Raw genomic sequence first — 17,582 nt, 5'->3', positions numbered from 1 at the left:
TCCATCATTCGCCTTTGCAATATATAGCTCATGGGACAAAATAGCCTTAAAAACTATTGTGGTATTGAATATGTACTTATGCACTTTATCTCTTATTAAGTTGTTTGTTGTGCGATAACCATGTTCCTGGGGACGCCATCAACTCTTTGTTGAATATCATGTGAGTTGCTATGCATGTTCGTCTTGTCTGAAGTAAGGGCGGTTTTCACAATCAAATGGTTTGAGTATGCATACTGTTAGAGAAGAACATTGGGCCGCTAACTAAAGCCATGAATCATGGTGGAAGTTTCAGTTTGGACATAAAACCTCAATCTCTTATGAGAATATTAACTGTTGTTGAATGCTTAAGCATTAAAAGAGGAGTCCATTATCTGTTGTCTATGTTGTCCCGGTATGGGTGTCTAAGTTGAAGAATGATCAAAAGCGAGAAATCCAATGCGAACTTTCTCCTTAGACCCTTGTACAGGCGGCATAGAGGTACCCCTTTGTGACACTTGGTTGAAACATATGTTATGCAATGATGATCAGTGTTAACCCAAGCTAATTAGGACAAGGTGCGAGCACTATTAGTACACTATGCATGAGGCTTGCAACTTGTAAGATATAATTTACATGATACATATGCTTTATTACTACCGTTGACAAAATTGTTTCATGTTTTCAAAACCAAAGCTCTAGCACAAATATAGCAATCGATGCTTTCCTCTTTGAAGGACCTTTCTTTTACTTTTATGTTGAGTCAGTTCACCTATCTCTCTCCGCCTCAAGAAGCAAACACTTGTGTGAACTGTGCATTGATTCCTACATACTTGCATATTGCACTTGTTATATTACTTTACATTGACACTATCCATGAGATATACATGTTATAAGTTGAAAGCAACCGCTGAAACTTAATCTTCCTTTGTGTTGCTTCAATACCTTTACTTTGATTTATTGCTTTATGAGTTAACTCTTATGCAAGACTTATTGATGCTTGTCTTGAAGTACTATTCATGAGAAGTCTTTGCTTTATGATTCATTTGTTTACTCATGTCATTACCATTGTTTTTGATCGCTGCATTCATTACATATGCTTACAATAGTATGATCAAGGTTATGATGGCATGTCACTCCAGAAATTATCTTTGTTATCGTTTACCTGCTCGGGACGAGCAGGAACTAAGCTTGGGGATGCTGATACGTCTCCGACGTATCGATAATTTCTTATGTTCCATGCTACATTATTGATGATATCTACATGTTTTATACACATTATATGTCGTATTTATGCATTTTCCGGCACTAACCTATTAACAAGATGCCGAAGAGCCAGCTGTCGTCTGTTTTTGGTTTCAGAAATCCTAGTAAGGAAATATTCTCGGAATTGGACGAAATCAACACCCAGGGTCCTATTTTTGCACGAAGCTTCCAGAAGACCGAAGAGGAAACGAAGTGGGGCCACGAGGCGACGACACGCTAGGGCGGCGCGGCCCAGGTGCTGGCCGCGCGGCCCTGTTGTGTCGCCACCTCGTGACGCCCCCTGACCTACCCTTTCACCTACTTAAAGCCTCCGTCGCGAAACCCCCAGTACCGAGAGCCACGATACGGAAAACCTTACTGAGACGCCGCCGCCACCAATCCCATCTCGGGGGATTCAGGAGATCGCCTTCGGCACCCTGCCGGAGAGGGGAATCATCTCCCGGAGGACTCTTCACCGCCATGATCGCCTCCGGAGTGATGAGTGAGTAGTTCACCCCTGGACTATGGGTCCATAGCAGTAGCTAGATGGTCGTCTTCTCCTTATGTGCTTCATTGTTGGATCTTGTGAGCTGCCTAACATGATCAAGATCATCTATCTGTAATTCTATATGTTGTGTTTGTCGGGATCCGATGGATAGAGAATACTATGTTATGGTGATTATCAATCTATTACCTATGTGTTGTTTATGATCTTGCATGCTCTCCGTTATTAGTAGAGGCTCTTGCCAAGTTTTTGCTCTTAACTCCAAGAGGGAGTATTTATGCTCGATAGTGGGTTCATGCCTCCATTAAATCTGGGACAGTGACAGAAAGTTCTAAGGTTGTGGATGTGTTGCTGCCACTAGGGATAAAACATTGATGCTATGTACAAGGATGTAGTTATTGATTACATTACGCACCATACTTAATGCAATTGTCTGTTGTTTGCAACTTAATACTGGAAGGGGTTCGGATGATAACCTGAAGGTGGACTTTTTAGGCATAGATGCATGCTGGATAGCGGTCTATGTACTTTGTCGTAATGCCCAATTAAATCTCACTATATTTATCATATCATGTGTGTGCATTGTCATGCCCTCTCTATTTGTCAATTGCCCGACTGTAATTTGTTCACCCAACATGCTATTTATCTTATGGGAGAGACACCTCTAGTGAACTGTGGACCCCGGTCCTATTCTTTACATCGCATACAATCTACTGCAATACTTGTTCTTTACTGTTTTCTGCAAACAATCATCTTCCACACAATACGGTTAATCCTTTGTTACAGCAAGCCGGTGAGATTGACAACCTCACTGTTTCGTTGGGGCAAAGTAATTTGGTTGTGTTGTGCAGGTTCCACGTTGGCGCCGTAATCCCTGGTGTTGCGCCGCACTACATCCCGCCGCCATCAACCTTCAACGTGCTTCTTGGCACCTCCTGGTTCGATAAACCTTGGTTTCTTTCTGAGGGAAAACTTGCTACTGTCTGCATCACACCTTCCTCTTGGGGTTCCCAACGGACGTGTGTTAATTGCACGCATCAATATGCATGTTGAAGTTGAAAGCAATTGCTGAAACTTAAATCTTCCTTTGTGTTGCTTCAAAACCTTGTATTAAGAATCTATTTCTTTATGAGTTAACTCTTATGCAAGACTTTTTGATGCTTGTCTTGAAAGTACTATTCATGAAAAGTTTTTGCTATATGATTCAGTTGTTTAGTCATTATCTTTTTGTTAGCAAACTATAGACCATAACTACCTACTATGTGGTATTTGTGTCCACCATAACTACCTACTATGTGGTATTTTTCTGCCATTCCAAGTAAATACTTCATGTGCTACCTTTAAACAATTCAAAACTTTATTACTTCTTATTTATGTCAATGTTTTATAGCTCATGAGGAAGTATGTGGTGTTTTATCTTTCAATCTTGTTGGGCAGACTTTCACCAATGGACTAGTGGCATATACATCCGCTTATCCAATAATTTTGCAAAAAGAGCTGGCAACGGGGTGCCCAGCCCCAATTAATTAACTTTCATTAATAATTCTCTTCACATGTTTTGCCCTGATTTATCAGTAAGCAACTTAATTTTGCAATAGACACTCCTCCATGGAATGTGAAATGTTGGAAGGCACCCGAGGATTCGGTTAGCCATGGCTTGTGAAAGCAAAAGGTTGGGAGGAGTGTCATCTATAAATAAAACTAAAATACATGTGTAAACAAAAGAGAAGAGGGATGATCTACCTTGCTGGTAGAGATAACGTCCTTCATGGGAGCCGCTCTTTGAAAGTCTGTTTGACAAGGGCGTTAGAGTGCCCACTACCATTCGTTGACAACAACAAACACCTCTCAAAACTTTATTTTTTATGCTCTCTATATGATTTCAAAACTTGAAAAGCTCTAGCACATGATTTAATCCATGCTTCCCTCTGCGAAGGGCCTTTCTTTTACTTTATGTTGAGTTAGTTTACCTACTTCTTTCTATCTTAGAAGCAAACACTTGTGTCAACTGTGTGCATTGATTCTTACATGTTTGCTTATTGCACTTATTATATTACTTTGTGTTGACAATTATCCATGAGATATGCACGTTGAAGTTGAAAGCAATTGCTAAAACTTAAATCTTCCTTTGTGTTGCTTCAAAACCTTGTATTAAGAATCTATTGCTTTATGAGTTAACTCTTATGCAAGACTTTTTGATGCTTGTCTTGAAAGTACTATTCATGAAAAGTTTTTGCTATATAATTCAATTGTTTAGTCATTATCTTTTTGTTAGGAAACTATAGACCATTGCTTTGAGTCACTTCATTCATCTCATATGCTTTACAATAGTATTGATCAAGATTATGTTGGTAGCATGTCACTTCAGAAATTATTCTTTTTATCGTTTACCTACTCGAGGGCGAGTAGGAACTAAGCTTGGGGATGCTTGATACGTCTCCAACGTATCTATAATTTCTTATGTTCCATGCTAGTTTTATGACAATACCTACATGTTTTATTCACACTTTATAATGTTTTTATGCATTTTCTGGGACTAACCTATTAACAACATGCCACAGTGCCAGTTCCTGTTTTCTGCTGTTTTTGATTTCAGAAAAGTTGTTTTACAAATATTCTCGGAATTGGACGAAACAAAAGCCCACGGCCCTATTTTCCACGGAGTGTTCCAGAAGATCGAAGAGGAGTCGAGGAAGGCCAGCAGGGGGCCCTCCCCATATGGCGGCGCGGGGGGCCCCACTACCGCGCCGAGACGTGGGGAGGGAGCCCCCTGGCTCCCCCGACGATGCCCCTTCGCCTATTTATTCCTTCGTCCCCGAAAACCCTAGTACCGGGAGCCAAAATACCAGAATAGTTCCAGAGACGCCGCCGCCGTCAACCCTAACTCGGGGGGTTCAGAAGATCTCCTCCGGCACCCTGCCGGAGAGGGGAATAATCACCGGAGGGCTCTACATCACCATGCCCGCCTCCGGACTGATGCGTGAGTAGTTCATCCTTGGACTACGGGTCCATAGCAGTAGCTAGATGGTTGTCTTCTCCTATTGTGCTATCATGTTTAGATCTTGTGAGCTGCCTATCATGATCAAGATCATCTATTTGTAATGCTACATGTTGTGTTTGTTGGGATCCGATGAATATGGAATACTATGTCAAGTTGATTATTGATCTATCATATATGTGTTGTTTATGATCTTGCATGCTCTCCGTTGCTAGTAGAGGCTCTGGCCAAGTTGATACTTGTGACTCCAAGAGGGAGTATTTATGCTAGATAGTGGGTTCATGTCTCCATTGAATCTGGGGGAGTGACAGCAACCCCTAAGTTTGTGGATGTGCTATTGTCACTAGGGATAAAACATCAATACTTTGTCTAAGGATATTTGTATTGTTTACATTACGCACAGTACTTGATGCAATTGTCTGTTGCTTGCAACTTAATACTGGAAGGGGTGCGGATGCTAACCCGGAGGTGGACTTTTTAGGCATAGATGCATGCTGGATGGCGGTCTATGTTCTTTGTCGTAATGCCCTAAGTAAATCTCATAGTAGTCATCATGATATGTATGTGCATTGTTATGCCCTCTCTATTTGTCAATTGCCCAACTGTAATTTGTTTACCCAACATGTTATTTATCTTATTGGAGAGACACCACTAGTGAACTGTGGACCCCGGTCCATTCTTTTACATCTGAAATACAACCTACTGCAATCATTGTTCTCTTTTGTTTTCTGCAAGCAAACATCATTTTCCACACCATACGTTTAATCCTTTGTTTTCAGCAAGCCGGTGAGATTGACAACCTCACTGTTAAGTTGGGGCAAAGTAGTTTGATTGTGTTGTGCAGGTTCCACGTTGGCACCGGAATCCCTGGTGTTGCGCCGCACTACACTCATTCACCAACAACCTTCACGTGATCTTCATCTCCTACTGATTCGATAATCTTGGTTTCTTACTGAGGGAAATCTCGTTGCTGTACTCATCGTACCTTCCTCTTGGTGTTCCCAACGGACGTGTGCTTTACCGTCACAAGCACCCAGCATAGGCTGGTGGCCCACGGTGGTAAGTGGCATCAGCACAACCTCCACCCTGCCTGGCACCTCCGGCTTCAGAGGGCTCGTCCAACGGTTCAGGACGATGTTGTCCTGGTAGCCGGGTGGAGGGAACCATCCCTTGCCCACCCTGTCGCACTCCAGCTTGACGACCTAATCAGATAAGCAAGTTCGTGTAGTTCGTGTAAGTGGCATGATCAGGAGCTTTGGCAAGAGTTTTAGCACTAGCAATGTATTGATTAACATCTGGAGCATGACCAAGACATCAGCAGCTGTGGCACTGTCATGTTGATCATCATCCGGACCATGATCAACATCAGGATGAACAGATCATCCGGAGCATGATCAACAGCTTTGGCACCGCCTTGCTCAATCTTGCCACAAATATACCCAAATGTACAATAGCATTGTCCAGAACATTGCAAGTTTTGTCCCAATTTTCCAAATATGGATGCGTAATCATTTCACACCCCGGCAAATGCACTGCCTAAATTGGAAAATCTACAACAGCATGCAGCACCTCTATAAGCCACCCTAGTAGCGCATGCATTTTAGCCCTAACATCGTACCGGCGGTTGTCGGACATAGCACAATCAACAGCGCGCGGTTACCAATTTCGACCAAACCCTAATCGCTACCTAAATCTACTAGATTGTGAGCGTACCTTGGAGAAATCGGGTGCTCCTATTGGTGGAGGAACGCTCCGAGACCTGGACCGACTGGCCGGAGCCCGGGAAGAAGACGAGGGCCTACTCTAGGCGGCAGCATGACGGGTCATACGTCGCAAACGTATCTATAATTTTTGATGATCCATGCTTGTTTTACACCAATTTATATATGTTTTGCTCACACTTCGTTGCACTTTTGTACATTTTCCGGCATGAACCTATTAACAAGATGCCACAGTGTCAGTTCTCTTAAAAAAAATTGTATTTTAGAAAAGTTGTACAGGAAATATTCTCGGAAATGGACGAAACAAAAACCGAAGTCAATATTTTCTGTAACGAAGACAGAGTCCAGAGGGGGGATGAAGAAGAGGCGTAGGCGCTGCCCACACTTCCTAGGCGAACATCTTGTTGGTGGGAGGCCGCCGGGCGGGGGGGGGGGGGGGGAGCGGCGGCCATGGAGAAACCAAGGGAGGTGAGAGTTTCAGTTCGGCGGTGAGGGGAGTGGAGTGCAGAGTAAAGAGGTACGCCTCGTCTCCCATGCTTTCCAACATGTGTAAAACAGTATCCATGCGACGCTCGGTGGGGCTTGTCCCCGAAAAATCGGCTATTTCGCTCGAGCCAACTTTTAACTGTTTTAAACATCGTTCCCAATTGAAGCTTCCAAACGGCCGAATTTTGGCTAAAACCCATGGTTGACAACCACCCCAACTCAAGCTTGACCAGCTAACTTGTGCCCCCGTCTTGCCGGGGCCAATAATGCAAGTGGGAAGTGGCCGAAGCAGCCATCCGAATCGAGGAGGCAAGACGTTGTTCTCGTCACCACCGGATAGATAAACTTCACTTGAGTTTACTTTGCACGCGTTAACGCTAAGGGCAAGCTGCCGTTTCGAAACTCTCCTTGTCGTCCTTCACAGCTCATCAATCGCCCACATGTCAAAAAGCATTTCTACTCCAACAAGTAAACAAAAAAGGGATGTCAGAGATTGGCGGTGCGCGACAGGCAGGCAGACGGTTAGCTGTCGCTCGCCCATTCTCCACTCCCCACCATAATTCCGTTTCGTCCTCCCCTGCAGCTGCTCCCCAAACCAGACACTCCAACCACGCGAAAACTGAAAACGTACTGTACTTCACCTACTGCTGCTAGGAGCAGTACCAGGCGATTTGCACAAAAATAACCCAAAAGTGAAAGAAAAGCACAGACTAACCCTCCGGCGAAACTATTTCACCAATCTAACCCTTTTGTATGGCGCCCCTCCCACGGGCGCCACACATGCCCATGTGGCTCCCCTCCTGCCGGCGCCACTGACCTAGCCGACGTGGCCCCCTCGCCGCTGAGCTGGTGCGCCCATCCGACGTGGCAGCATGTGTGGCGCCCCTCCCAACGGCGCCACACATGCCAACTTATATCATGTTTTCGGTCGAAAACATCCAGGGGCTCCGGAACGTCTGGGACTTAGCCGTTTTGCGAGGCTCGATGTGTGGCGCCGATGCCACGGGCGCCACACTAGCATGTGTGGCGCCGATGCCACGGGCGCCACACATCCACTTAAGTGTGGCGCCCGCGCCCGCGCCCAGCCCGACCATCTTCTTCTCTGTTTCTTTTCCTCCCTCCCTCTCTCCCCCAAGGCGGCCGGCGGTTCCTCCTCCTCCCTCCCTCTCTCCCCCAACAAATCGGGCACAAATTCGTCAGATCTGACCGGCCAATCTCTTCCCCATCCATTCCTCAAGGTAATCCCCTTCGAATCCCTCACATTCATCCACTAATTTCATAGATCTTGCTAGATTTGTACATGAACCCTAGACATGGAAACTAGATTTGAAATGGCTATGTATGTGTTGAATGTGTATGTGTAGGAACCCTAGATATGTAGGAACCCTAGATATGTAGGAACCCTAGATGTGTTGAATGAAATTTTACATGTATGTGTTGAAATCCAATGTATGTATGTGTTGAAATGTCTAATATTTGCCTAGCAAATGCATTCAAATTTGTTACGTATGCCTATTATTTGTGATGGAATAACTCATATTTGAACCAAATATTTGTTGGAACCCTAGATATGAATGTATGTGTGTATGTATGGAACCTTATGTATGTATGTGGTGAAAGGCAAAATTGGAGCTTAGCAAATGCATTCTATTGTCTTACATATGTCTATTATGCGGCTAGGAATGGTATGTTTTACGAAATTCATATGTGTTACATATGCCTAGTATTCTTGATGGAATAACTCATATTTGTTAGGAATGTATGTGTGATGGCTTATTTGGATATATTCTCATGTATGTGTTGCTCATATTTGGTATGAATGGCTCATAATATGTTGTATGTGTTGCTCATACATGTAGGATGGTGTGGCTTCTGGATGAAGAGTACGACAGGGTGCACCGGGCTGTTCATATGACGGAGAAGGGAACGGATCTTCAACCTTTGAAGATTCGTTACCATGGCACATCGGATATACCGTACGACGAGAGGTACACGGAGTTCATCCGGCCTACCGGTCTTCTCCCGTTCATATCCCTTGTAAGCCGTGGGGGTCCACTCATGAACCCGTCGGCACTCACCGCCCTTGTCGACCGGTGGAGGCCGGAGACTCACACCTTCCACTTGAGGGCCGGCGAGATGGCCCCTACTCTCCAGGATGTTTCCATGATCCTTGGACTACCTATTCAGGGCGAGCCACTGTGTATGAACACAGCTTCTGATGGGTGGCGCGAGCAGATGGAGGTGCTTATTGGCATGGCTCCTCCGCTGCCAACAGAACCAAAGAAGAGAGCTCCCGCCGGCGCGTCTTTCGAATGGATCAGGACTAACTTTGGAGAATGCCCGGAAGAGGCCGACGAGGACACTCGGAGGACGTACGCCCGCGTGTACTTATGGTACATGATTTCGAGGACTCTCTTTCCTGACAGTGGGGGGAAGCTGGCCCATTGGTGTTGGCTGAAGGCGCTAACGGTGTTGGATAACCGTTGGAGTTGGGGAACAGCGGCACTTGCCTACCTCTACCGGCAGGTGATGATTTGCTCTATGTACTATTTTCCTATAGTAGTGTGCTAGACAGAGTACTAACCAAATGTCTTACGTGCGCAGTTGGACGAAGCTTGTCGCAGAACTGGGAGCAGGACTGGGAGCGGCGGTATTGGTGGATGCATGCTCCTACTTTCCGTATGGAGCTGGGACCGCCTATCAGTTGGGCGGCCTAGGGTACTCAACGAGAGGCCATGGCCTCATTACCCTCACTTTCCTGATCGGGAGCCCACTTGGGCATACCTTTGGGACAATGTCTCGGAGATGCTCGGGCGATCCAAAGATCATGTACATGCGGTACAATCGCGGAGTTGGACACTCTTACCGCTGAGCAGGTAACCGATCACTCTTTTGCAATCCTAGTTTTCATTGATTCTACTGGCATGTTCTAAATTCTGAGATGTTTGTATGCTGCAGGTGGAATGGGAGCCATATGGTAGCTACTACCGTATTGGCGCGTCGATGACTGACCTCAACCACAAGTGCACGGAGGAGGCGCGGTTCTGGCGTATGCGCTGCCCACTCATATGCATGTGGCTTGTTGAACACCACCAGCCGCAAAGAGTGATGAGACGATTTGGGCTGTATCGAGTGCCCACCAACATGTGGCAAGACACGGACAAGGCGCTTCATAGGTAAACTTCTGGAATCATGCGATGGAAGATTCTTGATAGAAGAGGTACAAACTAACTTGTTGATTCTTGCAGGCTTGATAGGCAGCGGCAGAGGAAGATCACAAATTGGCCAGTCCATCATAGCGGCCACATCGCAGCGTTCCAACAGTGTTTGGCAGCGGCACGGAATGCTGGCCCTGAGCAGATTGTGCCTCACGACTTCGCCGCTTTCAACAACTACCTCGAGTGGTTCCATGAGAACACGCGTATCGAGTTAGTTAAGCACGCGTATCCTGAGGAGATCTTGGACGACCCCATCCAGTTCGATGAGGTTGGGCAAAGCCAGCACGACAGCTTTGCTCGCAGAGGGAGATCGACTTCTATTGCTTCCGAGCTGAACTTCGTGGTATTCTATTCTCTCACTAAGTAGTACATCATCTACATTACCATGTGAACGCTTCAATTGTGTATGCTATATTTGTCACAGCGGAAGGAGATCGAAAAAACAGCTGAGGAGTGCGAGGTTATGTGGGAGCAGAGCGGGAGAGATGACAAGCCTGTCCGACCGTTGCGGTATTTCATTAAGGTATGATCACCAACTTTGAATGTACGATACTATGATGTGGTGGATTTGTAACCATGAACGGGATGACGCAGAACACTGCACGAAAGATGCGGCGGTTAGCCAGCTTGCTAGGTTGCCGGGAAGCCGAAATCGCTACATCTTCCTCTTCAGAAGAGCGGGAGGTATGGACTATTTTGTTGCTGTCAAACATGTTCTTACTGATTTCAACTTTGTAATCTCATGTGTTCGTGTTTGTGAAGATTCCTGAGGACGAGCTAATTCTGAGTCAAGGCATACTTCCAAAGCGTACCTCCAAGCAAGCCGCACGGTCAGCTTACCAGTTGAAGCCAAGGGGCAAGGGTCCAAACCGGTACACTCCGGAAGATTATGTCAGCCGAGGAAAGAAGGTTGTCACCGAGGAGGATGAGGGGCCACGGCGGAGATCAGATATGTCGAGGATGAGGAACGACGAGCCGTTCTCTTCAGAGGAGGAGGAGGAGGATGAGGAGGAGGAGGAGGAGGAGGAGGAGCAGGAGCAGGAGCAGCAGGAGCAGCAGCAGGAGCAGCCACGGCAGCGGACGAAGAGGATGGCCATCCGGAAGCAGCCCGCGAGGACGGCACGTCGAGGACGCTACTAGGATGTGCTACGTGTTGTTCTGAACTCTATATTCATAAGTATCGATTTGTGAACCCTATGTCATTTCGAACCATGGTGTGTAATGCTACTTGTTGTTTGAATCTACGTGCTACAATGTGACCTATGAAGTGTTATATGTGTATGTCATGAATTTGCTACTTGTTGTGTCCAATGTTGTACTCGTAACTGTTGGATTTTGGTAGGATTTTTCATGTTTTTAACACAAGTCAATGTGTGGCGCCCTTCCAACTGGCGCCACAGGTGCTTGTGTGGCGCCCGTGGCATCGGCGCCACACATGCCAACTTATATCAAACATTGGGTCGAAAACATCGAGGGGCTCCGGACGATAAGTCCTTAGCCGTTTTCGCGAGCCTCTATGTGTGGCGCCCGTGGCATCGGCGCCACACATGCTAGTGTGGCGCCCGTGGCATCGACGCCACACATCGAGCCTCGCAAAACGGCTAAGTCCCAGAGGATTTGTCTCACAGTATGTTTGGGCAATTCCAAGTGCATGTGTGGCGCCGTTGGGAGGGGCGCCACACATGCTGCCACGTCGGATGGGCGCACCAGCTCAGCGGCGAGGGGGCCACGTCGGCTGGGTCAGTGGCGCCGGCAGGAGGGGAGCCACATGGGCATGTGTGGCGCCCGTGGGAGGGGCGCCACACAAAAGGGTTAGATTGGTGAAATAGTTTCGCCGGAGGGTTAGTCCGTGCTTTTCTTTCACTTTTGGGTTATTTTTGTGCAAATCGCCGCAGTACCAAAATGAAACGACTTTGTAGTGAAAAAACTGAACAGACAGACAGATGTGATCAACCAACTTGGTCTCTCTCTCTCTTTTTCCTCTTTCTCATTTCATTTGTTTTCCTCTGTACAAAAAAAGAACTCTTGAGCTAGCTTATTTGTGGAGTAGAGTGGCAGATCCAGCCAGACGAAGTTTTCTTCGTCTGATCACCACCGGAGAACGAACTACCACGGGCATCTTGGAGCTTGAGGAGGAAAAAGAATGGAAGTGAACCAACCTAAAACAAAGACCTCTAGATAAGACCAGGAGCTACGGAATTATTGCTGGGAAGATCTAAACTGGACGCCGAGCTGCTGCGTATTCTTCTCTTCACTTGCCGCCTCTGTTTCTTCTTGTCTTCTCTCGAGTTGAGCAGACTGATCTTGTTCCTGAGCTGATCCGTCGGTGCTCACTACTCGATCTTGGCCATGCTCATCATGCGCTTGGCGGCGTGAACGCCGTCGGCGGGCGACGAGTGGGGGTCGAAGCCGGACATGTAGTTCCGGACCTCGATCCGGATCATCTCCTGCATCATCGACAGGAACTCCCCGTTGAAGGCCCCGGCCTGCTGCGGCTGGGGCTGCGGCATCGGTTGCGGCTGGAGCTGGAACGGCATGGACGGCGGCGGCGGCATCTGATGAAACGCTGAGACGGCGGGCTGTACAGGATGAGGAGGTGCCATGGGCGGAGGCATCTGTTGAGACGCTGAAGCCACCGGGGCTGCCCCGGGAGCATCCAAGCCGGGCAGGGAGAGCGAGAGCGAGAGGGACGTCGCCGGAGGAGGCGGCGGCGGCGGAGACGCCGGTTCTGGCATGGGAGGAGGCGCCGTTGCCGTCGGGAGCATGACCACCCCGCCAGTCCGCGCGACCGGGCGGTACACATGCGCCGTCGCCTGCGCAGCAGCCGACGGCATGACGGAGGGCATGCTCTGGTGGCTGGAGTCGCTGAGGTCGGACCCGGAGGGGCTCCCGGGGCTGAAGCAGAATCCCCCCGCCGTGTGGCCCCCGTCGCTGCTGGTCCGCTTCAGCGGCCGGCCGTCATCGCCGTCGGCCGCGTCACGAGCAGGGGACCCATGCTCCGAGGCGGAGCTGTGCTTGCGCTTGAGCGTGGAGTTCCAGTGGTTCTTGATGGCGTTGTCGGTGCGCCCCGAGAGCAGGCGGGCGATGGTGGCCCACTTGTTGCCGAAGCGGGCGTGCGCGCGGAGGATGGCGTCGTCCTCGTCGGGGGTGAAGGGGCGGTGCTCCACCTGCGGGGAGAGCTGGTTGCACCACCGGAGGCGGCACGACTTGCCGGACCGGCCCGGGATGGACTTGCTGATCAGGGACCAGTTGCGGGCGCCGTGGCGGCCCACGAGGCGCTGCAGCGCGTCGTCCTCCTCGGGGCTCCAGGGGCCCTTGATCCGGTCCACGTCCCGGGCGCCGCCGCCTCTACACGCCGCCATGGCTGCCGATCGATACAGATCGGTCTAGCTATCTAGTCTAGGAGTATGCAGCAACTGCTGGAGGAAGAAATGGATCAAATCTGGCGATACTGTGAGGACGTTTCGAGAATGAACGAATCCGAGGAAGGAGACAGAGGAGTGGAGGGGAGCGGAGGGGGCAGGGGCGGCATATATAGCTGACGCTGAGCACCGGAGGAGGAAGACGACCGGAGGTAGCCGGTTGGTTGTAACGGGTTCCAGCCAGGCAACTGAAAGGGGATCGTGGCGTGGGAACAGCTGGCCACGGGACACGCGTCTTGGCGGGATAATAAACGGCCACACTCACTCTCCAACCGAAATTACCCTGTTTATCAGTTATCACCTCTTCTACGTGTGCTACGGTCGATGGATGGGGATGGGGAGCCAAATATCTTCTTCACCATGTGGACCGTCGAAGAGATCAATTTCTTTTTCTTTGCAGTATACATAATTTTCAAGGCTTTGGTTTTCATTTAGCAAATAATCCTTCTGTCCATAATTAGCTTGAATCGTGGGTTTAGTTAGTTAAACTTTGATTAAGCATACAGTGAAAACATAAACATTTATACACTATAAAACCCAATACCTTTAAGATCATTATAAAGTAGATTTGCATATCAAGATATTATAGATGTAGATTTTTTTTTGTTGAAAAACACAGTACAACTGTAGAAGCTCAGATACAACCGTATACATTCACCCCTACAAACGCACACACGCACACCTACCCCTATGAGCATATCTGAAAGACTCAGCTGGCGGGTTGAATTTTAAAATTAACTAAGTCACCACAGACGTCATGCTGTCGACAAGAACATCGCTTCCCACTGAATGAATATTCCGCCTTTATAAGACACAAATTTTTTACTAACTTGTATAATCAAATTATTTTGTAGAACTAAGCCTAGGGGCATGAGTGCATTCTTCTGTAGTCTGGGCTAGCTACGGTTTTGTGTGTTGGGCTAGAAAGGAAAAGGCCCAGTCATCTAAGAAACACATCGAGCGATGGGGCAAATGGGGAAAACGGTTGTAGATGTGCCTCGCCCTCAGACTGCTCATAGTGGGAGTAACATAGCTAGTAACATCACACATCTCAAAGCATTTTGATGACATGGCATACTATTAAATGAAGAAAGAGAGTGAGGTGGTAACTAGCTATGTTACCATAACATCCATCTCAAGGAAAGATGAGTCTACAATATAAGACTACTCATAGTGGGAGTAACATAGCTAGTAACATCACACATCTCAAGAAGTTTTGGTGATGTGGCATGTCAATAAATGAAGAAAGAGAGTGATGTGGTAACTAGCTATGTTACCATAACATCACACACCCCAATGCAAAATGAGTCTACAACATATTAATAACACAATGCATGACACCACATATAAGTTATTATCCACTATGAAGGTAGTAACTTAGACTAGTAACTACTCCCCACTATGACCAGCCTAATAAATGATACAATGCATGACACCACATATAAGTTACTACCCACTATGAAGGTAGTAACCTAGACTAGTAACATATGCCATGTTACTAGTCTAAGTTACTCCCCACTATGACCAACCTCGTGGCTCACATATCACAACCTTGCTCCCGACATAATGCCTAGGCTACACTTAAGCTCCCTAGGCGTGGCCTAGGCGGGGACGTATATTTACCATAGAGTGTGTATATCCATTACTCTTTGTGAATAAATATTAATTTATGGCATGTAAATGAGAAACTACCAACAAATACCATTGGAATATGACCTTCCTAGACTTCCGTTTATTACCCTAGGTGAAGCATTTGTCCATCGCCTAGTGCCTAAGCATGCTAACGCGCTGCCTAAGCGTCGCCTTGTCCAATAAAGGCTGTCACAATCAGCTGATCCAGGCCATTGCCTAGTCACTAGGTTGGCATCAGATTGGATTTCCCCCCTGAAACATAGCAATAAAGCTTTTCTGTTTAAGAGGGACATTAGAAGCCCACATATCCGTCATCCTAGCATCTCTGGCTCTAGCATTTGAAATGAATCTGTATAAAAAATTTGTCCAAAATTTCTTGTTCTTTCTAGATCCCATTGAACCATATCCTCATCATTAGATAACCTAAACCCATTAGCAAGCTCAATTAGACCCTGCCATTCATCAAAGGTCCTATGGAAATTTAGGAAAACACACCCCCCCCCCCCCCTACGCAAGACTGAGGCAACAGTGTTATCTTTGTCCTCACAACACAAAGAGTTGGAGGGAAAGATGGTTTTCAATGGGAAAAAAATAAGTTTTGAGACCATTCCCCACTTTATAACTAGAACCTAGTTTAAACAAATGTTTTATTTTGTGCAAGCTCCTCCAGAACTGGGAGCCAACACCTCCCTGAGATTGGTAGAAACCCCCCACACCACCAAGATAATTGTTCCTCAAAATATGGCAGCACAAATCTTGAGCTCCACTCTAAAACTTGTAAATCCATTTGCTAAAGAGACAAATGTTTCTGATTTTAATGTCAGCAAACCCCATACCCCCAAAAAAATTGGCCTGTAGAGGTCTTTCCACCAAACCATATGATATTTTTCTTTCCACCAACTCCTTCCTAGAAAAAGGTAGCTCTTGACATATACATCTTATGAATCTTTCCATCCGAAAAAATAGAAACCCATTGCATATTCAGGGATACTCTAAGGCAAGCATGAACCAATGTTGATCTAACCCCAAAAAAGGCTAGAGAGTTGAAGCCATTGCATAATCTCTTACCAATTCTCTTATGCACAACAAGATCTTTGGCTAAGATTTTATCATAGCCAACAAACAAACCTAGGTATTTCATGGGGAAGGAGCCTACCAAGCAGTTGAATAGGTTAGCTATCATGTTATGTTCATCAGAGCTAATCCACACCCCTATCACCTCACTCTTTTGATAATTAATTTTAGACCTAGCATTTGTTCATAACATTAGGGAATATATTTCATAGCAATGAAGCTCATTTGATGATTTTCCATTAAGAGCATTGTGTCACCTGCTTATTGCAAATGTGACACACCTCACTCCACCAGGTGAGGAACCAGGCCCTTAACATGCCTAGCAGCTTTAGCGGCATTAAGCATTTCTCCCAATGCATCACCCACAAAATCAAACAGCAAGGCAGACAACTGATCTCCCTGTCTCATGGCCTTAAAAGTTCTGAAGAAATCCACATTCTACACATTGATGTTTTTTTTCCGAAATGGGAAAGCCCCATTGATGTTTTTTTCTACACATTGATGTTTATGCAGACCTTACCAGTTTGCACAACTCGCCTAATCCAAGAAATCCAGGTTTCACTCAAACCTTTTTTCCTTAGAACTTCTTCCAAGAAACCCCATTGAATCTTATCATAGGCTTTTTCAAAATAAAGCGTAATAACAACTCTAGGATTTTTTTGAAACTTTAATTCATGCAAAACCTCATGCCAGACCACCACACCATCAAGTATTTATCCATCACGGACGGTCTCTGAGTCAACATTTTTGTGATGATTTTGAAGATTTTATTAATATGCGTGCATATACACATTAGCCTTGGCTCCCATGTTGTCAACCTCAACATAGTATGGCCTAACTAAATACTAGAGCCGGCCCCGTGTACACGCTTCCACATAATAAGAGTTTATTTTTCCCTTACATGGTTACTTCCCTCCGCAGAAATTAAGATACCGTGCCGGATTTCCAACAGTAACGTGTGAGGCATAGAGCCAGCTAATTTGTTTTTAGGTTTTCCTTGCAGGAATTCTGTTTTTCTATCCCATTATTTTTTCGGGTTTCAAACAATTTCCTTTTCGTTTTAGACGGCGAAGAAATGGACAGAACAAGAAAAACAAAAAGGAATTTGAGTTGGTTTGGTGCGATGAGGCTGGTGAGTCGTCGTGGCCGTTGGGAGTTGAGGAGGCGTGGTCGTGTCATATGGTGGTCCACTCCGCACCGCGCGCCGCACGGGAGCTAGCAGAGCAACTGCTCCAAAACAAAACAAACCAGCTCGCTCTAGAACCAAGGTACTTGCCGGGTAGGGTGTCGCCATGACGCTCGAAT

At 46.7% G+C, this 17,582-nt stretch overlaps 2 protein-coding genes across 2 annotated transcripts; one reads left to right on the top strand and one right to left on the bottom strand.

Annotated features, from left to right (window-relative positions):
* The first annotated feature begins 10,075 nt into the window (after positions 1-10,075).
* LOC127303661 (uncharacterized) lies at positions 10,076-12,468 on the top strand. The gene is made up of 6 exons (XM_071820935.1): positions 10,076-10,080; positions 10,180-10,492; positions 10,574-10,672; positions 10,744-10,833; positions 10,912-11,195; positions 12,363-12,468. Exons 1-6 carry the CDS (start codon positions 10,076-10,078, stop codon positions 12,466-12,468), a joined length of 897 nt encoding a protein of 298 aa, XP_071677036.1.
* On the bottom strand, positions 12,096-13,664 carry LOC127300254 (transcription factor MYB44). Its single transcript, XM_051330350.2, has one exon. The coding sequence runs from the start codon at positions 13,509-13,511 to the stop codon at positions 12,483-12,485; it is 1,029 nt and encodes a 342-aa protein (XP_051186310.1). The 5' UTR covers positions 13,512-13,664; the 3' UTR covers positions 12,096-12,482.
* Between the last annotated feature and the right edge of the window lie 3,918 nt (positions 13,665-17,582).

This window comes from Lolium perenne, chromosome 5 (genome assembly GCF_019359855.2).
Source record: "Lolium perenne isolate Kyuss_39 chromosome 5, Kyuss_2.0, whole genome shotgun sequence".
NCBI classification, from domain to species: Eukaryota; Viridiplantae; Streptophyta; class Magnoliopsida; order Poales; family Poaceae; genus Lolium; species Lolium perenne.
The sequence above is the reverse complement of the archived record's forward strand: the minus strand, read 5'-3'. Positions and strand labels throughout refer to the sequence as shown.